Source organism: Pteronotus mesoamericanus, unplaced genomic scaffold (assembly GCF_021234165.1).
Source record: "Pteronotus mesoamericanus isolate MK-2021 breed Mesoamerican mustached bat unplaced genomic scaffold, CSHL_Meso_final contig_27, whole genome shotgun sequence".
Lineage (NCBI taxonomy): Eukaryota > Metazoa > Chordata > Mammalia > Chiroptera > Mormoopidae > Pteronotus > Pteronotus mesoamericanus.
This window is the reverse complement of record NW_026555115.1, coordinates 8,026,125-8,049,261: the sequence shown is the minus strand read 5'-3', so window position 1 is coordinate 8,049,261 and position 23,137 is coordinate 8,026,125. Positions and strand designations below refer to the sequence as shown.

At 38.0% G+C, this 23,137-nt stretch overlaps 1 protein-coding gene across 2 annotated transcripts in view; it reads right to left on the bottom strand.

Moving 5' to 3' along the window:
- The window catches only part of EPB41L5 (erythrocyte membrane protein band 4.1 like 5), a 146,125-nt gene that overhangs the window by 109,625 nt on the left and 13,363 nt on the right, over nt 1-23,137 (bottom strand). For both annotated transcript variants that reach the window (XM_054575009.1, XM_054575010.1), the window contains exon 3: nt 16,552-16,656. In XM_054575009.1, coding sequence (XP_054430984.1) covers nt 16,552-16,656 — 105 coding nt within the window. The remainder of the gene's footprint in view (nt 1-16,551; nt 16,657-23,137) is intronic.

The following is a 23,137-nucleotide window of genomic DNA, read 5'->3' as shown; positions in this document are numbered from 1 at the left end:
AGCACCAGCCGTCTTCTTCAGACATACCACTCCCCTGAGCAACAGCAGCGGGAAAGGACCCAATAGCCCCGCCCCCAGGAGGGACTCTGTAGTGCCTAAGCCTGACTGCTGAGCACAGAGTGGCTAGATTAACAACTGAAGGATAAAGCCACAGACAGTAGATTCCTGGAAGTCTCAAACAGACTGCCTAAGGTCAGACAGGCTCAACATCTGACATCATCAGAGGCAGATCCAGAAAGAAAAAACAGTGGTCTCCTACCATAGAAATTCAAACCACAAAGGCAGGAAGTCAAGACAGATCAATTTATGAAGCAGAAGCAAAAAGGAAGAATCTCATAAATAACAGGAAGACAAAGGAACACCTTCCAGTAGAAGGGAAAAGAGGAATCCTCAGAAATAAAAGTAAATGAGTTTTATTTAGTAAACTATCAGATACTGAGTTCCAAAAAAACGATTCTGAGGAAGCTCATTGAGCTCAGAGAGAATTACAAAAGACTACAGGGAAACTATGAGGAACTTACTGTAAACTATATCAGCATGAAAAAGGACATAGAAATTACCAGTAAGAAGCAAGAAGAAATGAAGAATACAATTTCTGAATTGAAGAACTCAGTAGAAGGAATCCAAAGCAGAGAATCTAATCAGCAAGCTGGAGAGTAAGAAAGAAAAAAGCTCCCAGAAAGAACATGAAAATAAAAACAGACTCAAAAAGAATGAAGAAGCCATTAGGGAAATGCAGGACAACCTGAAACGTAATAATATCCATGTAAAAGGGATACCAGAAGAAAAGGAAGAGGAAGGAATAGAGAACGTGTTTGAAAAAGTAATGATGGAAAACTTCCCAAATTGGAGGAGAGAAAAAGTCAGAAAAGTCCAGGAAGCACAGAGGGTCCCATTCCAGAGGAACCCAAGGAGGCCCACTCCAGGACACATCATCATTAAAATGGCAAATATCAAAGACAAACAGTATTCTAAAGGCAACAAGGAAGAAACAGGTAATAATATACAAGGGAGCCCCAGTATGGCTAGCAGCTGAATTCTCAACAGAAAAACTCCAAGCCAGAAGGGCGTGGCAAGAAATATTCCAAGCAATGAAAAGCAAAGGCCTGCAACCAAGACTGCTCTACCTAGCAAGGTTCTCAATTAAAACGACAAGCAAAATAAGGAGTTTCCCAGACAAAAGGAAGTTAAAAGAATACCTCTCCACCAAACCAGCACTGCAAGATATGCTAAAGGGACTGCTTTAATGAGAGGAAGAAAAAAAGCGAGAAAGAGAGGAACACAGGAACAAAGGGAAAAAATGAAAAAGGAAAAAACCAGGGAATCCCGCCTCCTTCTCCATGCAGTAGTCTCCATTGCACGGGAAGAGGCCACACCGCCAAAGAGCCAAAAGCCGAAAAGCACACATAGACACCCCCAAAACACCCAGTGCAGGCACGCACACTTGCGCCGAGTGACTGGCGAGGGTTGGCGAGCGTGTGTGTGACCCGCGAGGGCTGGTGAATTCTTGCACCGGCCTGCAAGACCTCCCAAAGATTGGCAATGATACGGCCTGCGAGGGAGTGCACAGAGCAGCAAGGGCAGGCGTAAAGTGACCCAACTGCCAGCGATTGCGGAGCGGCCCACAAATTTAGTAGAGCTGCCCAGAGTCCCTGGAGGAGAGACCAGAGACAAGATTAACCGGAGAGTCCTGGAGCTGACTTCCTCCCATTTCCATAGTCCCCATTTGGCGACGGCAAGCAACGCACCCAAAGAGCCAAAAGTGGGGAAAACACAATAGAAGACCCTAAAATGACCGGTGCCGGGGAGCTCGCCGGCCAGGGGGGCCAGATGAGTACGCGAGGTCGTGAATAAGCCCCCTGGTCTGGGGCAAGCACATGCGAGCCAAGCCAGGCGGGGGATCCTGCCGCGCCGGGAGCGCGCTCAAGGAGCCCGCGTGAGAGTGCAGAGAGATCCCAAAAAATAGCCCAGCCCTGACCGAATGGGTCACAGAGCTGCCCCAAGCAGGAGTCAGACACAGACAGTAGACTCCTGGAAGGCTCAAACAAACAACCCAAGGTCATATAGGGTCAACAACTGACATCATCAGAGGCAGGCCCAGAAAGAAAAGTAAAGGACAAAAATACTTAAGACTCTCACAAAACTGGGAAGAAAAAGAAGTTCCCCCCAAATGAGTGGAAAAGGGGACTCCCCACAGAGAGAGCTCAATGAAATAGAGGCAAGGGAACTATCAGATACTGAATTCAAAACAATGGTTCTAAGGAAGCTCAATGAGCTCAGCCAGCTCAAAGAGAACTATGAGAAACTGCAGAGAAACTATCAGGATCTTACAGCAAACTATATCAGCCTGGAAAAGGACATAGAAACGATCAAGAAGACACAAGAGGATATGAAGAATACCATTTCTGAATTGAAGAACACAGAAGACGGAATCCAAAGCAGGTTGGATGAAGCCGAGGTCAAAATCAGTGAGATGGAGGATAAGGTAGAAAGAAGCTCCCAGAAAGAACAACAAATGGAAAAACGACTCAAAAAGAATGAAGAGGCATTTAGGGAAATGCAGGACAACCTGAAACGCAATAATATCCGTATAATAGGGATACCAGAAAGAGAAGAAGAGGAGCAAGGGATAGAGAACCTCCTCGAAAAAGTAATGATGGAAAATTCCCTAATTTGAGGAAAGAAAGGCTCTCATGGATCCAGGAGGCACAGAGGACCCCACTCAAGAGAGACACAAAGAGGTCCACTCCAAGACACATCATCATTAAAATGGCAAATGTCAAAGACAAAGAGAGAATGCTCAAGGCAGCAAGGGAGAATGAGAAAGTAACATACAAGGGGGCCCCAATACGCCTAGGAGCTGACTTCTCAACAGAAACACTAGGAGCCAGAAGGGAATGGCAACAAGTATTCCAAGCCATGAAAAGCAAGGGCCTACAGCCAAGGCTGCTCTACCCAGCTAGGCTCTCCATTAAAATACTAGGGGAAATACGGAGTTTCCCAGACAAGAGAAGGCTAAAAGAATACATCTCTACCAAACCGGCACTCCAAGATATGCTAAGGGGACTGGTTTAAGCAGATGAAGGAAAAGAATGAGACAGAGAGGAACACAGGTACAAAGAGAAAAGATGAGTAAGTTCTATCAGTAATATCTCTCAATGTGAATGGACTAAATGCCCCAATCAAAAGACACAGGGTAGCTGAATGGATAAGAAAACATGACCCACACATATGCTGCCTACAAGAGACCCACCTCAGAGCAAGAGACCTACACAGATTGAAAGTAAAGGGATGGAAAAAAATATTCCAAGCAAATGGGCATGAGAAAAAGGCCGGGGTTGCCATACTTGTATCAGACAAAGTAGATTTCAAAACAAAGGCCATAAGGAGACACCCAGAGGGGCACTTTATAATACTTAAAGGAAGAATCTATCAAGAAGACATCAACATTATAAACTTACATCCTCCCAATACAGGAGCCCCCAAGTTTATAAGGAAATTGTTGGATGACTTCAAAAAAGATATAGACAGCAACACACCGATAGTAGGGGATTTCAACACCCTACTGTCAAAAATGGACAGATCTTCCAAACAAAACATTAATAAACCTATTGTGGCGCTGAATGACACACCGAATCAAAGAGACTTAACTGACATATATAGAACCTTACATCCCAAAGAAGAAAAATACATATTCTTTCAAATGCTCATGGCAGTTTTTCAAAGATAGACCACATGATAGGACACAAAGCAAACCTCAGCAAATTCAGGACAATTGAAATAATACCAAACTTTTTCTCGGACCACAAGGGCTTGGAACTGGAAATCAACCTCAAAGAGAAACTTCAAAAACTTGCAAACTCATGGAGACTGAACAGTAGACTATTAAACAATGAATGGGTCAATATGAGATAAGAGAAGAAATAAAAAAATTTCTGGAAACAAATGAAAATGAACAGACAACAGTCCAAAACCGATGGGACACAGCAAAGGCGGTCCTGAGAGGGAAGTTCATAGCAATACAGGCTTACCTAAAAAAGATAGAAACATTTCAAATAAAAGACCTAACACTACAGCTTCAAGAACTGGAGAAACAACAACAAATAAATCCCAGAGCAAGTAGAAGGAAGGAAATAGTCAAGATGAGAGCAGAACTGAATGACATAGAGACAAAAAGAACAATTCAGAGGATCAACCAATCCAGAAGCTGGTTCTTTGAAAAGATAAATAAAATTGACAAGCCTTTAAGCAGACTCATTGAGAATAAAAGGGAGAGGACCCAAATTAATAATATCAGATATGAGAGAGGAGAAATAACAACTGGTACCACAGAAATACAACAGATTGTCAGAAACTACTATGGACAATTATATGCCAAGACATTTGAAAATCTTGATGAAATGGACAAATTTTTAGAAAAGTATAATCTTCCAACACTGAAGGAGGAAGAAACAGAAAGCTTGAACAGACCGATAACAGCTAGGGAAACTGAAGCAGTCATCAAGAAACTCCGGGCACACAAAAGGCCAGGGCCGGACGGTTTCACAGGAGAATTTTACAAAACGTTTAAGGAAGAGCTAACCTCTGTCCTTCTCAGACCATTCCAAAAAATCCAAGAGGAGGGGAGACTCCCAGACCCTTTCTATGAGGCCAGCATCACCCTGATCCCAAAACCAGATAAAGACCCTACAAAGAAAGAAAACTACAGGCCAATTTCCCTGATGAACATAGATGCTAAAATCCTCAACAAAACATTGGCAAACCGCATCCAGCAATACATTAAAAAATTATCCACCACAATCAACTGGGACTCATCCCAGGCATGCAGGGATGGTTCAATATACGCAAATCAGTAAACGTGATACATCACATAAATAAAAGACAAAAACCACATGATCCTATCGATAGATGCAGAAAAAGCATTCGATAAGGTACAGCACCCATTTATGATCAAAACACTCAGCAAAATGGGAATAAATGGGGTATTCCTCAACGTAATAAAGGCCATATATGAAAAACCTACAGCCAACATCATACTCGACGGGCAAAAACAAAGCTTTCCCACTAAGATCGGGAACACGCCAAGGATGTCCGCTCTCACTGCTTCTTTTCAACATCGTATTGGAAGTCCTAGCCACAGCGGTCAGACAAAAGAAAGAGATAAAAGGCATCCAAATAGGAAAGGAGGAACTAAAGCTATCATTGCTTGCAGATGACATGATAGTGTACAAAGAGAACCCTGTAGACTCTACCAAAAAACTCCTCAACCTAATAAGTGAATTTGGCAAAACAGCAGGATACAAAGTCAACATTCGGAAGTCAAAGACATTTTTGTACACCAGCAATGAAACAGAAGAAGAAGAAATCAGGAAAAAAATGCCATTCGATAAAGCAAGAAGAAAAATAAAGTACCTAGGCATAAATTTAACCAAAGAGGTAAAAGACCTGTACGCAGAAAACTATGCAACTTTGAAGAAAGAAATTAAGGAAGACACAAATAATGGAACCATATACCGTGCTCATGGACTGGAAGAATTAACCTCACCAAAATATCCATACTACCCAAAGCAATTTATACATTCAACGCAATCCCTATTAAGATACCAATGACGTATTTCACAGAAATAGAACAGACATTTCAAAAATTCATGTGGAACCATAAATGACCCTGAATAGCCGCAGCAATTTTGAGAAAGAAAAACAAAGTAGGAGGGATCACAATACTGGACATCAAACTCTACCACAAAGCCACTATACTCAAAACAATCTGGTACTGGCACAAGAACAGACCCATAGACCAGTGGAAAAGAACAGAAAGCCCAGAAATAAGCCCAGGACTCTACGGGCATCTAATATTTGACAAAGGGGGCAGAAGCATAAAATGGAGCCATAACAGCCTCTTCAACAAATGGTGTTGGGAGAGCTGGATGGCTACATGCAAAAAATTGAAATTGGATCATCAGCTGACACCATACACAAAAAGAAACTCAAGATGGATAAAAGACTTAAATATAAGTCGCAACACCATCAAAGTCCTAGAGGAGAACATTGGCAGGAAACTCTCAGATATCCCACGCAGCAATTTTTTCACTGATATGTCTCCTAAAGCAAGGGACATAAAAAAAAGAATAAACAAGTGGGACCTCATCAAAATAAGAAGCTTCTGCAAGGCTAAAGAAAACATCAGCAAAATGAAAAGGGAGCCAACCATATGGGAAAATATATTCGCTAATGATACATCAGACAGAGGTTTGATCTCCCAGATTATAAAGAACTCACTCGACTCCACTCCAAGGAGAGAAACGGTCCAATCCAAAAATGGACAAAGGACCTGGGCAGACGCTTTTCCAAGGAGGAGATACAGAGGGCCCAGAGGCATTTGAAAGGATGCTCAGCATCACTAGCCATCAGAGAAATGCAGATCAAAACCACCATGAGGTACCACCTCACACCGGTCAGAATGGCCATCATAAACAGATCAACAAACAACAGGTGCTGGCGAGGCTGTGGACAAAAGGGAACCCTAGTCCACTCTTGGTGGGAATGCAGACTGGTGCAGCCACTGTGGAAAGCAGTGTGGAATTTCCTCAAACAGCTGAAAATGGAACTGCCTTTTGATCCAGTGATTCCCCTGCTGGGACTATACCCTGAGAACACCAAAACGCCAATACAAAAGAACCTATGCACCCCAATGTTCATAGCAGCACAATTGACAATAGCGAAGTGTTGGAAGCAACCTAAATGCCCATCAGTAGAGGATTGGATCAAAAAGTTATGGTACATATACACATTGGAATACTACGCAGCAAAAGAAAAAAAGAACTACTAAACTGTGACAGCATGGATGGAACTGGAGAGCGTTATGCTAAGCGAAATAAGTCAGGGGTGAAAGACATATCATATGATCTCACGTATAAGCAGAACCTAACCAACAATACAAAGATGCAAGGAAAATAAGACCAGCAGCACTGAAAGGAAAAGAAATCAATAGAGACAAGAGGGAAGGAGGGAGGGGTGGCGGGGAAAAGGAAGGGAAGGGGAAAGTCAAGGAACATATAGCAAGGACTCATGGATAAAACCAAAGGGGAAGAGCTGAGGGAGGGAAGGACTGAGGGGGCAAGGGAAAGTGGTGGAGGGGAGGCAGAGACAAATGTATTTGAAAAAATAAATTAAAATAAAATTTAAAAAAATATATTTACAAATTAGCTTAAAAAAAATGGATAGCCCTTCCAAACAAATCATCTACAAGGATATTGTGGACCTGAAAGACACATTAGATCAAATGGACTCAACTGACATAATAGAACCTTTCATCCGAAAGAAACAAAATACACATTCTTTTCAAATGCACACAGAACATTTTCAAAGATAGAGCATTTGATAGGACACAAAACAAGCCTCAACAAATTCAAGAAAATTAAAATCATAACAAGCATTTTCAAGGACCACAAGGGCTTGAAAATAGAAACCAATCTCAAGGAAAAAACTCAAAAACATTCAAACTCATGGACACCGAATAGCATGCTATTGAACAATGAATGGGTCAATAATGAGATCAAAGAAGAAATCAAAAAGTTTCTGGAAGCAAATGAAAATGAACACAGAACAGCCCAAAACCTATGGGACACAGCAAAGGCAGTCCCAACAGCGAAGTTCATAGCAATACAGGCTTACCTAAAAAAGATAGAAACATTTCAAATAAAAGACCTAACCCTACAGCTTCAAGAACTGGAGAAACAACAACAAAGAGCAAGTAGAAGGAAGGAAATAATCAGTAGCAGAGCAGAACTGAATGAAGAGAATAAAAGAACAATTCATAGGATCAACAATCCAAGAGCAGGTTCTTTGAAAAGATAAACAAAATCAACTCAACAAAAAAAAAAAAAGGGAAAGGACCCAAATAAATAATATCAGAAATGAAAGAGAAAAATAACAACTGATACCACATAAATACAAAGGATTGTAAGAAATTACTGTGAGCATTTATATGCCAAGAAATTGAAAAATCTTGATGAAATGGACAAATTTCTACAAGGTTAAAACATAACCTTCCAACACTGAATGAAGAAGAAGCAGAAAGCCTGAACAGACCAATAACAGCTGGTGAAATTGAAGGAGAAATCAAAAAACTCCCAGCATACAAAAGTCCTGGACCCAACAGTTTCACAGGAGAATTTTACAAAACATTTAAGGAAGAGCTAACCCCTGTGCTTTTCAGACTATTCCAAAAAGTCCAAGAAGAGGGAAGACTCCCAAACTCTTTTTATGAGGCCAGCATCATCCTAATCCCAAAACCATATAAAGACTCAACAAAGAAAAAAGAAAACTACAGGCCAATATCGCTGATGAACATAGACGCTAAAATCCTCAACAAAATATTGGGAAACCGCATTCAGCAATACACTAAAAAGATCATCCACCATGATCAAGTGGGAATCATCCCAGGGATGCAAGGATGGTTCAATATTCAAAAATCAATAAATGTAATACATCAGATAAACAAAGGAAAGACAAAAACCACATGATCATATCAATAGATGCGGAAAAAGCATTTGGTAAGGTACAGCATCCATTTATGATAAAAACATTCAGGAGAGTGGGAATAAAGGAGACATACCTCAACATAATAAAGGCCATATATGAAAAACCTACAGTCAACATCATACTCAATAGGCAAAAACTTAAAAGCTTTCCCAGTAAGATCGGGATCAAGACAAGGTCGTCCACTTTCACCACTCCTATTCAAAATAGCACTGGAAGTCCTAGTCACAGCAATCAGAAAAGAAAAAGAAAGAAAAGGAATTCAAATTGGCAAGGAAGAAGTAAAACAGTCATTGTTTGCAGATGACATGATAGTGTACATAGAATACCCCATAGACTCCACCAAAAAAACTCCTCAACCTAATAAGTGAATTTGGCAAAACAGTGGGATACAAAGTCAATATTCAGAAATCGAAAGCATTTTAGTACACCAACAATAATATCAGGATCAGAAATCAGGAAAAAAATCCCATTTGCTCTAGCAACAAGAAAAATAAAGTACCTAGGAATAACTTAACCAAGGAGGTAAAAGACCTGTACTCAGAAAACCACACAACACTTGAGAAAGAAATTAAGGAATACACATACCATATTCATGGACTGGAAGAATTAACCTCACCAAAATATCCATACTACCCAAAGCAATTTATAAATTCAACGCAATGACATATTTCACAGATATAAAACAAACATTTAAAAAATTTATATGGAACCATAAATGACCCCAAATAGCCACAGCAATTTTGAGGAAGAAGAACAAAGTAGGAGGGATCACAATACCAGATATCAAACTTTATTACAAGGCCACTGTAATCAAAACAGTCTGGTACTGGTATAAGAACAGACATATAGATCAATGGAACAGAATAGAGAGCCCAGAAAGAAACCGATGTCTCTACGGTCAATTAATATTGGACAAAGGGGGCGGAAGCATAAAATGGAGTAAAAATAGCCTCTTCAACAAATAGGTTTGGGAGAGCTGGACAGCTACACACAAAAAATTGAAATTAGACCACAAAGTTACACCATACACAAAAATAAACTCATGATGGATAAAAGACTTAAATATAAGTCGCAACACCATAAAAGTCCTAGAGGAGAACATAGGCAAGAAACTCTTAGATATTCTGTGCTGCAACATTTTCACTGATACGTCCCCTAGAGCAAGGGACATAAAGGAATGAATAAACAAATGGGACTTCACCAAAATAAGAAGCTTCTTTACTGCTAAAGAAAACATCAGCAAAATGAAAAGGCAATGAACTGTATGGGAAAATATATTTGCCAATGATACCTCAGACAAGGTTTTGATCTCCAAAATGCCGAAAGAACTCACCTGACTCCACTCCAGAAAGACAAACAGTCCAATTAAAAAATGGGCAAAGGACCTGAACAGACACTTCTCCAAGGAGAAAATATACAGGGCCCAGAGACATATGAAAAGATGCTCAGCATCACTCACCACCGGAGAAATGCAAATTAAAACCACAATGAGATACCACTTCACACCGGTCAGAATGGCGATCATAAACAGAGCAACAAACAACGGGTGCTGGCAAGGTTGTGGAGAAAAGGGAACCCTAGTACACTGTTGGTGGGAATGCAGACTGGTGCAGCCACTGTGGAAAACAGTTTGGAACTTCCTCAAAAAACTAAAAATGGAACTGCCTTTTGACCCAGCAATTCCACTGCTGGAATTATACCCCAAGAATCCCAAAACACCAATTCAAAGGAACCTATGCACCCCAATGTTCATAGCAGCACAATTTACAATAACCACGTGCTGGAAGCAACCTAAGTGCCAATCAATAAGTGGATCAAAAAACTACGGTACATTTACACAATGGAATACTACGCAGCAGAAAGCACGAAAGAGCTACAACCCTTTGTGACAGCATGGATGGAACCGGAGAGCATTATCTTAGGCGAAATAAGCCAAGGGGTGAAAGACAAACACCATATTATCTCACCTATAAGTGGAACCTAATCAACAAAACAAGCAAGAAAAATATAACCAGCAGCATTTAAAGAAAAAACAAACTGACAGTAATGAGAGGGAAGGAGGGAGGGGGATAATGGGGAAAAGGGGAAGGGTCAAAACAAGCAACACGTATAAAGGACCCATGGACAAAGCCAAAGTGGGGAAGGATGGAGGGTGGGAGGTGGGGGTAAACTGGGCAGGGGAAAGTGGTGATGGCCATATATGAACCAAAATGGAGACAAATGTATTTGAACAATAAAAAAAAAAAGAAAAAGAAAAAAAAAACAGGTTGGACCCATTAAAATTCTAATCTCTAAATATGAAATTTGGAAAACTTCACCAGAGGTCACAAACATATAGGTCACAGGGTTGAATCTAGACCCAGGGTCGTGTTTTGTTTGGCCCACACTATATTTTTCTTATTCCTTTAAAAATAATTTTATTATGAAATATTCACAAAAAGTTGCAATAGCAAGAGGTCCTGTGTACCCTTCCCCAACTTTCCACCAATGCTCACATCTTACATAACTATAGTACACTATTAAAATCAAGAAACTAACATTAGTACAATCTGTATACAATAAATCTCCACTTAATATTCTTGACAGGTTCTTTGAATCTGCAACTTTAAGCAAAATGACATATAATGAAATCCAATTTTACCATATGCTGATTGATATAAACAAGATTTAAGTTCCTACAGCATATTTCTGGTCATAAAAACACCACCAAACTTCTAAATAAAGACCCAAACACTTCTAATATTAAACACTAAAGTAAAAGTGAGCTATACATACATTAAAGATAAAAAAAAATGTAAGATAATCATTTTCCAACCTCCTTATTCTAGTTCAGGGTTGCAGGTGGTCCAACCCTATTCTGGCAGGTCAAGGTGGGACCCCTCCTGAACAGAACATGTTCACACACACCCCACACTCACTCGGACTGGGACAATATGAACACACCAATTCGCCCAACTTGCACATCTTTGGGCTGTGGGAGGTAACAGGCATCCTAGGGAAAAACCCATGTAGACTAGGGCAGACGATGCAAACAGTGGCCCTGACTGGCAACTTATTTTTTTTCTCTCATCAGTGTTAGAACAAATTGTCATTATTCAAGGAGCTGCTGTATACAGTTCTATGCCACTTATCACACGTTTAGATTCCTGTAACTAAGACTACCATCAAGATAACTATCCCATTATCACAAAGAGCTCTCTCATACTACTTCTTTATAGATATACCCATCTACCATCTCCAATCATCTTAAACCTTGGCAATCATTAATTTGCTTTCTACCACTTTAATTTTGTCATTTCAAAAATGTTATATAAATGGAATCATATAGTATGTGACCTTTTGAGATTGGCTGCTTTCACGCAGCATAACGCCCTTGAAATCCATACAAGTGGTCTATCAATAGATTTTTTTCTTTTCTATTGCTGAGTAGTATTCCTTGGTATAAATATGCCAGTTTGTTTAATTATTAACCTACTATAAGACATTTTGGTTTTTACAAGTCTTTTGCTATTACAAATAAAGTTGCTAATGATCAATCATGCACAAGTTTTTGTGAGAAAATAAGTCTTTATTTCTCTGGGATAAATGGCCAGGCATACAATTGCTGAGTCATATAGTAAGTGTTCGTTTAGTTTTTTAAGAAACTGCTAGACAATTTTTCACAGAGGCAGTACCATTTTCAGATTCCCCAAATCATTATGAGATCCAGTTTCTCCACATCCTCACTAGCACTGAGTTGCCACTACTTTTTATTTTAGCTGTTCTAATAGATATGTAGTGATGGTGTCACATCAAGTTCTTAAACGTGCATTTTGCTTTTGTCTAGTGATACTTAACATCTTTTCATGTGTTTATTTGCCATCTACCTATTCTCTAATCCTACTTTAAACCTCTAGAGGAGATAACTGAACAACACTATCTGCAAAGAAGAGTTTGTATTTATAAAGCAAATGGAATATCAGAAGTTACATAAGCCCCTCCTCTTCCCAAATAGTTCAGTCCAGAAGTAATTAGGTGGTCTGAGCAAGGTCAGCATCTGTGCAGTTAGAGGCTAGAGATGAATTACATACAGGGTAATCCATCAGTCAAGAAAATCAAAACCTGATTTCTATAGAAGAGAACTACAAATATGGAGAAGAAAAAACTGCAATAAGTCCCGATTGAACTAAAATCGGAGTTATGGGTGTGAAGTCATGCTGTTCTATATGAGAGAGAGAGAGAGAGAGAGAGAGAGAGAGAGAGAGAAACATAAAGTCCCTAAATCTAACCACAAATTTCACTGGAAAACTGGCAAATCCCAGGACTGGAAAAGGGAAATACAAGATGAACATCTTCTTGGGCTAGAACATCAAGAAATGCTCAAAGAATGATGTGTGCATCTTAAATGAATATAGAAGCCATCTTGAAGCAGCTTCCACTGGCCAAACCTGGGGAAATTTCAGCATTGAAATAAATGACAGTAACAGATTATGACCCACTGAATAAAAGAGGAATCCACTGGTTCATAAATAAATAAATAAATAGTCTGATGAGAAACAGTCTCAAAATAACTGTTCACAAACAAAAAATTATTAATCACAGAGCATAAAATAACTTTATAATGGAGAGGACCTGGCAGATACCACTGTCATCAAGAGATCAAAGTTAGGTAATATCACCAGTAATAGAACAAAATGAAATTAAATGTCACCTGATATGACAGAATGAGAAGAACACAGAATCACTTCTTTGTAATTTCCTGACAAAGCAATCTAGGATTAACCTACTTAATGAGGAAACATCAGACAAACCCAAATTAAGGGACAGCCTACAAAAGAACTATCCTGTATTTTTAAGAGTCTAAGAGTCATGAAAGTCAAGGAAAGACTGAGAAACTGCAACATTCCAGTTTGAAGACCAATAAAAAGACATGACAACTGAATGTAAAGTGTGATTCTGAACTGGACCCTATGGCTATAAAGAACACTCAAGGGGCAATTGGCCTAACTTAAATGGGTGGTGGTAATGTCACACTGTTGAACTAACTTCCTGGTTCTAACAGTTGTACTGAGTTATACAAGGAAATATGCTTGTTTGTGGGAAACATACACTGAAGAAATCAGGGGCACATCTTACTGCAACTCTCTCTCAGATGGTTCCAGAAAAATATTTATCGTGTCATGCAACTTTGCTGTTGATATGAGATTGTTTCACCTATAAAATTAAACATGAACACACAGTCACATGTTCACATAAAATAGGCTGGTATAAGCAAAGGTAAACAACTTTAAAAAATAGCAAAAAATCATGTACATGATAACATACATATTAAAGCAAACTCAAATTATGTTATACAAGGGAAGAAAAGTAGACTATGGCTTCATCAATTTACTAATTTTGGTTACATCTATGATGGATGCATAATTCTAGTCATATATATGTGGGACTGGTCTGAAAAGACCAATAAGTGAAACTTTACCACACTAGTTTTACATATATGGACATGCCATATGTTCAAAGTTAAATTGTAGCATGTTAATTCCTTGGTCATTTTCTTATCCTGCCTCACCCCCTTTAGATTCCATAGTTTAGGCAACCCAGTAAATATGACAAAGAAATATGGAAATAATTTGTTAACATAGTTTACATAGATGATCCTGGCTGAAAAATCCACTTGATCTATCATGTTCCCTATCTTCGCCAATAAACTCAACTGTTTTGTAAAGTATCAGTTTTGTTTCATTCTGGGGTTGAATCTGGTCACACAACAAGTAACTGACAAGCTGTCTCTGTGCTTATTTAATGTCATAAGACTGTTATGGAATCAAGTGAGTTAGCACTGTAAGAATATTTAAAATGCTATCTAGAGTTTATTTTTAATAGTCTTCATCCACCAATTACTGTTCTTTCAGCTCAAGTCGCATAATTTAGAGTAGTGATTTTCAATCAGTGTGGCGCAAGAATTTTTAAGACATGCAATGCCTGACTATTTAGTCAGGGTCACTGAGCTCTTTTCACCTTAGACTGTCAAATAAAAATTGAGAACAGCTGACACAACAATAACTGTCTGGCGTGAATGAATCAAAATTCATCCAGTCAGATCTGCAAAAAATATAATACAGTATATTTTTTGGTGTGCTGCAGAATTTTAGTAATTAGTTTACGTATGCCATGAGATGAAAATGGTTGAAAAGTACTGGTTTAGAGTATTTAGTGGTAACAAAAATAGGAAACAAGTCTATATAAATTTAATCGTAATGTCTGGATTTCTGGGTATTGAAAGGGATAGATTAGAACTAAAAAGAGCAGAGATTAAAGCAAGAAAGACACTATATGTATGTCAAATAAAAGGGGAAATAATCATTTTGGGATCTGGTAATTCAATGATTGCTGGTATTGGCAAAGAGCGAATAATACAACTTAGCAATGACTGCATGTCTATTTCTTTCCACAATTACTTAAATATTTTAAGTACCTGAAATCTAACATTGGCATACTTCTACTTCTTTTCCCCATTAACCCCTAAAAAACAAAAACTATGAATTGTCTGCCCCTAAAATCATTTATTTTTTCATCTGAACGGACATCTTTAATCCCTTATTCAGAGATAAGAGTTGAATGATATTAAACTAAGCAGTTAGCCAAGGCTTTATCAAACTAAGTAGCAGACCAGAATTGAATTCAATAAATGTTTTGTGTGCCTACCATATGCTGGGCAACAGACGTAAGTCAGACTCATTCCCAGCCCTTAGTGCTTTTAATCTAATAAAAGAAAAACAACATTAAAAAGAAAAAGAAAGGAAACACCTGCTTTACAAAATCCATTCAGAGATCAGAACTCTAAAACTGGGAATTAGTGCTGCAAATTTTTTTATGTATATGTGTATGCATATTTCCAGATTTTTTTAAATAGAAAAATTCAATTATACTGTTTCTTTCCACTGTTTATATCTCTCCATGTCAATTAGTATCCTTAAAAATCACCATTTTTAATGAGCTACAGAGTATGCCAACTGTAAAAAAATAGTATTTGTGTATCTAAACATAGAAAAAGTACAGTAAAAGCACAGCATAAAAGATAACAAATGGCACACCTGTAACACTTTCCACGAATGGAGCTTGCAGGACTAGAAGTTGCTCTGAATGAGTCAGTGAGTGGTAAGCGACTGTGAAGGTCTAGGATATTACTGTACAGTACTGCAGACTTTATAAATACTGTACACTTAGGTTATACTAAATTTATTTAAAATAGCATACTACATCACTACATCACTAGGAAATAGGAATTTTTGAGCTCCATTATTTCAGCTCATGGAACCACTGTCATAAATGTGGCTCATCATAGACTGATACATCGTTATGCAGTGCATCACTTTATTTAACACTTTTGGTATTCAGTTTGAATGATTATCACCACTAATTCACCTTCCACTTTTACGTACTCCTTTCTTTAAATATCCTCAAGTTAAATCCTAGTATTGTAAAATACTCAGTTCTTCGAAAAGCCTCCAACTTCCTACCCCACTACACATATGGTTCTCTCATCTGAAATGCACACATCAAAAAACATCTATTTATAGATCCAAAATCATAGATCTGGGAGGAATCTCAGGGAAGAATATCCTAATCTACTCACCTTAATTTGCAAGTCAGAAACTTCTGTCACTTACCTACAAAAGTCTGGCATTCTTTCCACTACACAGGGCTTCTCAAAGTATAATATGACCATGAACCAACCCATTGGTTATTAAAAACAGATTTCCAAGCCTCATCCACAAAGATCATGCTCTAATAATTTGGGTTAGGGCTAGACCTTATTTTTTAAACACACACATCATGTTATTCTGAAGCAAGGGGTCAATGCTTCAGACCTTAATACGAAAACCACAGGAAAGAAAGAACATATTAAGAATATGTAGCCTTTAAACAAATGTAAAGAGAGTATGTAGCCTTGTAGCACTTAGCATGTCATCTGAAATTTTCCATTTCAGGCCCCATATTGAAATCTTCAAAAAATCAGCTACTCACAGCTACTTGTGCAGAATCCATAAATCTCAGTCCAAAATAGTCACTTTCAATAAGATCCAAGTGGTATGTAATCTGATCGAACAGCTCTTGACCTTTGGCTTTTCTCTGAAATGGCAAGAAAAGAAATGAATCAGTATGTGGCTTGCAAGATCAAAAAGCCTAAATTGAAGATGGTTTTATTAAATAAGATCTCTTGGGGGGGCGTTGCTAGAGGGAAGGGGGCATAGGGCAGAGGGGATAAAAGGGGTAAAAAATTAGACAACCGTAAGAACATAATATATCAATAAAATAAATATATCAATAAAATATATTAATAAAATATATCAATAAAATATATCTTAAAGAAGATCTTTTAAAACAAAAAAGGATTACTTGTAATACCAAAAGTATATGTAGCAGATAATGGGTAAGATATGAGTTTTCCTATGAACCATTTAAGGCCAAAAGAGAATTTATGATCTCTATGTGCTTTCCTGAAGAACATTACTTCCTATCAAGCAACAAATATTACTTTGTACCTCACACTGTGTAGAAGGAAAAATTCTTGTTTTGTCTTGCCAAGTTTTAGAGTCCATACTTTAAAAAGGAGGTTTATAACATAACTGGAGAGAGAAAACACAAAAGCAAATGTAGAACATTTAAGTACAAATCATGAGAAACAAACTATATTTCCCAATAAATTTTAGAGAAGAAATAGTCACAGAGAATAGAAATATCAGTGAAAACTTAAAGAGGATCCATCTGAAACTAAAGAATAGCACATAAGGTAGAAAACTAAAAAAAAAAAAGGGAAGGTGGGAGGGAACATGGGACAATGAGAAAACTACTGTAATCAATGCAAAAAACAAAACAAAACAAAACAAAAAAAACACCCACCAAATTGAACAGGGATAATAGCAAAGAAACCCATATAGAAAAAGTAGTTGTCAAAGTGTGACCCCTGAGCATTCTCCAGATTCTTTCAAAAGAACCACAAGGCCCTACAATTCTCTTCATGAGCTTCAGTCACAACAAACACTGCAACAGAGTGAATGCAGAAGCAAATAAGAGACTCTAAGTATGTTTTATTAAATCAAACACTGAAAGAGATTTGCAAAAGAGCATGAATGCTACTCTTCTCACTAAATTCTTTTGTTGTGTAGTCAATAGTTATTTTTCATTAAAATGTCACTTATGTTAACATACAAGGGGTATATCATTGCTATTTTTAAATTAACCAATAAATATTTTTAAAATATTTCAGTTTTAATTTCTAACATGGTAACTATCAATAGATATAAGCCTCGTAAGCAAATGCTTTGTTAGGATCCTCGGTTTTCAAATATGTTCATATATATCCAAACCATGCCCCTCCCCCTATATAATTTTAAATTATGATTTAGGGTATTTCTTATAAATAAACATATAATTGGATTTTTTATTGAATCATCAATCTCTGCCTTTTAACTGACTTTACTATTTCAATTTGTCCATTGCTTTTTCTGTACTTCTTTTTATCTTATTTTTCAAAAGATTTTATTTACTATTTAGAGAGAGGGGAAGGGAGAGAAACACCAATGTGCAGGAAAGAGATATATTGATGGGTTGCCTCTTGCATGCCCCAAACTGGAGAACCTGGCCTCATATGTAGCATGCATCCTGACTAAGAATCAAACTGGTGACCTTTCGGTTTGCAGGCCGGCACGCTCAGTCCACCAAGCTACGCCCACCAGAGCTATTTTTTTTTTATGATAAATAAATGTGGTATCTCCTTATTGAGATAAGAACTTTGGATTTTATAGAGAGAAATCAAGATGGCAGAGGAGTGAATTAAAGTCACACTGACCTCCTCCCAGGACCAATCTGGAATTACAACGAAATTGTGGAGAAATCACCTAGAAAAAACAACTGAACAATAGTGAGAGAGGGGCCTTATGACCTTGGACAGACAGAAAATTCAGCTTTAGCACAACCTAACTGGTAAGGAGTGCAGTAGAGACTCAAGAAGGCAGGCAGGTCGCCCACGGGTGGCAGCACCAGAAAGATATTGAAAAGGCCAATTGGATCCACCTGGGAAGAGTGGGATCTAAATCATAAGCGGGGATCTCCAGCCTACAGGACCAGATCCCAGAAAGTACACAGATTACAGCCAGCTGCAAAAAGTGGCAGAGTTGCTCCCTGCCAGTCACAGGTGGCTGGAGACTCAAAGAGCTGTTTAAAGAGCCAACGCATACATTTTTAATTTGCAGCCACTTACCCTGGTCTCTGGCAAGGGCAGGGGCAGAGTGGGCAAGAGATGCCTGAGGAGGGACTGGGGAAGGGGTCTTTGGGGAGAGAACTCAGAGACTAGACAGTAGGATGCCGGTGCAGACTCATACCCCATACAGAAGCAGCCATCTTGCTCAGACAGATCACTCTCCTGAGCAGCAGCAGCATGAAAGGACACAGTAGCCCTGCCCTCAGGAAGGGCTCTGCCCATCCTGTGGTGCCTAAGACTGACTGCTGACTGCAGAATGACTAGATTAACAGCTAAAGGAGACAGCGATAGACAGTAGACTCCTGGAAGTCTCAAACAGACTGCCTAAGGTCAGACAGGCTCAATATCTGACATCATCAGAGGCAGACCCAGAAAAAAAAGTCAGTGACCACCTACCATAGAGATTCACAACATAAAGTCAGGAAATCAAGACAGATCAACTTAAAAAGCAGAAACAAAAATCAAGAGTCTCACAAGTAAAGGGAATGAAAAGAAACACCCCCATTCGAAGGGAAAGTAAATGAAACAGAGGCAAGTAAACTATCAGATATTGAGTTCCAAACAACGGTTCTAAGGAAGCTCAATGAGCTCAGTGAGCTCAGAGAGAATTACAAAAGATTACAGGGAAACTATCAGGAACTTACTGCAAACTATATCAGCATGAAAAAGGACATAGGAACTATCAATAAGACACAAGAGGAAATGAAGAATACAATTTCTGAATTGAAGAACACACCTGAAAGAATCAAAAGCAGGCTAGATGAAGCAGAGGATCGAATCAGCAAGCTGGAGGATAAGGTAGAAAACAGCTTCCAGAAAGATCAAGAAAATGAAAAAAGACTCAAAAAGTATGAAGAGGTGTTTAGGGAAATGCAGGACAACCTGAAACGTAATAATATCTGTATAAAAGGGATGCCAGAAGGAGAAGAGGAGGAGGAAGGGATAGAGAACCTGTTTGAAAAAGTAATGATGGCAAAGTTCCCTAGTAAGGAGGGAAAATGTCACACAAGTCCAGGAGGCACAGAGGGTCCCATTCAAGAGGAACTTTCTGAGGCCTACTTCAGGACACATCATCATTAAAATGACAGATATCAAAGAGAGTATTCTAAAGGCAGAAAGGGAGAAACAAGTAGTAACATACAAGGGAGCCCTGGTATGGCTAGCAGCTGAATTCTCAACAGAAACACTCCAAGCCAGAAGGGAATGACAAGGAATATTCCAAGTAATGAAAAGCCTAAAGGTCTGCAACCAAAACTGCTCTACCCAACAAGGCTCTCAATTAAAATGGAAGGTGAAATAAGGAGTTTCCCAGACAAAAGAAGGTTAAAAGAATACACCACTACCAAACCAGCATTGCAACATATGCTAACGGAACTGCTTTAAGAAGATGAAGAAAAAGAGTCTATGAATACCCAGCTCCTTTCACAGTCACCAATACTCGATATTACCAATATTTTTAATACTTACTAATCTGATTGTGACAATGATGTGCTATTTTAATTGTTACTTTATTATTTGTTGAAACTAAACCTGTTTTTGTATATTTCTGGCCTATTTCTATTTTTTTTTTAAAAGGCTTAAATGACTTTTTGGTATTCTTTATCCATTTTTTGAGTAAATGTGTGTAGAATTTTTTCCCTAAAAAAACAACCAAACCTATTAACCCTTTTTTAGATGTGTTGCAAATACTTTCCTGTTTTATACTTGTCCTTTAACTTCTTTTATATGTATATTACTGTAGAGTTCTAAATGTTTAATATAGTCATATTGTCAATATTTTACTTTATAGCTTCTGGGTCTGAATATTTTACTTCAGGGTAAGAAAAATATTATTTTGTATTTTCTCCTAAAACTCCTTAGATTTCACAAATTGATTATTAAGTCACCTGAATATTTTTTGTATAATGTGTGAAACAGCGCTCTTTATTTGTTTTATTTCAAGTAATAGTGGTCCATGTACCTTATTTGTTGAATAAGCCTTATTTTCCCCACTGATTTGAAATATCAATTTAATCATATAATACATTGTTAGATAGATATATCCGTTTTTTTCTAGAATGCTCATTATATTTCATTGATCTACTTGATTATTTCTGTGCTGGTGTCATGCTGTTTTAATTGCTGAGACTTTATCATGGATTTCTGTTTTTTAATATTAAAAAAAAGAGAGAACTCTGCCATGCCCTCATGTCTCTGATCTCCTCTTCACCCAATCCTCATCATGTTTCATGAATATTCTTCCTCTATTTTATATGGTCATGGCTAATTTTTTAAAGACAACAGTCTTTGGTACTTGATCGTTGTTTACATGTCTTACATGTGTACATTACACATCTAGTAACATCTTCTAAATTTGTTTCTCTGTTCCTCTGAGTTTTCCCTCAGCAATGTTGCCCCTGTTGGACTCCATATGGCTGATCTTCAATAGTCTTCCATATTTGAGAATAGGTTAATCATGCCTATTTTATCAAGAGTTGGCTGGATATAAAATTCAAGGCTCAAAGTTATTTTCTTTCAATAACCTCTTCAATACACAAAATATATTATTCTATCATCTTACAGTCTATACTGCTGTTGAAAAGTATGATGTGAATTTGAATCTCGTTCTTTAAAAATATTATTTATTCTCTTGGTTAAGCTTTAGATTTTTCTCTATCTCTGACAGTCTTAAATTTCACTATAATGTGTCCACATGTGGGTTTTTTTCTTAACTCGGATTCTATTGGGTCTTTTTAATCTGAGAACTTTCTTTTTAATTCTGTGAAATCAATCTATTATTTCCTCAAATATTTCTCCTCTATTTTTATCATTTTTAAGTTTCCTTCCTATGTGCTGGTAGTTCAAGTTTATTTTTATTATTTTTTAAAAGATTTTATTTATTTATTTTTAGAGAGAGGGGGAGGGAGGAAGAAAGAGAAGGAGAGAAACATCAATGTGTGAGAGGGCATCGATCGGTTGTCTCTCGCAGGCCCCAAACTGGGGACCTGGGTCACAACCCAGGCATATACCCTCACTGGGAATCAAACAGGCAACATTTCTGTTCACAGGCCAGCACTCAATCCACTGAGCTACACTAGCACCGGCTCAATTTTATTTTTTTAAACATACAGTTACTTATTCAATAATCCTAATGACTACAGCTTATTTGTCCATTTAACAAATACAAAACAGACAAAAGTGCAGAAAGCCTTAGTAATATGACAAAATGACAAGGCTACAAAAATGACAAGGCTGGAATTTGAATTTTGCTGTCTTCCAAGCTCAGATTCCCTTAGGGTTACACATCACATCCAGATTTTAAATGGAATGTCACCTCTCAGATCAATAATCAGATATACCAACTTATCACAACTTACTCTTCTAACTTGCTCACAAATAACTCAATACGCAGGTTCTCCAGCCACATGGTAACTTCCAGTACATTGACCCCACTTAACACGTATCAGCCCCAGCCCCCACTTCTCTTTAACATAAAATTCACCATTTTAACCATTTAAAAAATACAATTCAATGTCATTAGATATATTCACAGTGTTATGGAACCATCACCACTATCCATTTCCAGAACTTTTCCAATCATCAGCCCAATCAGAAATTTTGTATCCATTAGATAATCACTCCTTATATCCCATCTCCTCACTCTCTGATAAAACCTCCTTCCTACTTTCCCCCACTGAATAGTTGTTAGCATCTTTGTGGAAAACCATTTGACCATATATTTCAGGGTTTATTTCTAGACTCTCTCTGTCTATATGCCAGAACCACAGTTTTGATTACTACAGCTTTGTAGTAAGTTTTGAAATAAAGACGTGTGAGTCTAACTTTTTCTTTTTCAAGTTTTGGCTATTTGAATTCCTTTAAGATTCCACATAAATTTTAGAAGACTTTCCTATGTCTACGAAAAATGTCCTTGGGCCCTGGCTGGTGTGGCTCAGTGGATTGAGCACCAGCCTGCAAACCAAAGGGTCACTGGTTCAATTCCCAGTCAGGGCACATGCCTGGGTTGCTGCCAGGTCCCCAGGGGTGCATGCATGAGAGGCAACCATGCACTGATATTTCTTTCTCCCTCCCTTCCCCTCTTTTAAAAATAAATAAATAAAATCTTTAAAAGATTTTTAAAAAATCTTTGGAATTTTGATAGGAATTACATTGAATCTATAAATGGCTTTGGGTGGCACTGTCCTCTTAACAATATTGTTTTCCAATCCATAAACATGGTATATCTTTCCATTTATTTAAATAATCTTTCATTTCTCTCAGCAATGTTTTGTAGTTTTCAGTGTACAGGCATACCTCAGAGATATGGTTTCAGGCCACCATAATAACGCGAGTATCACAAAGCAAGTGAGA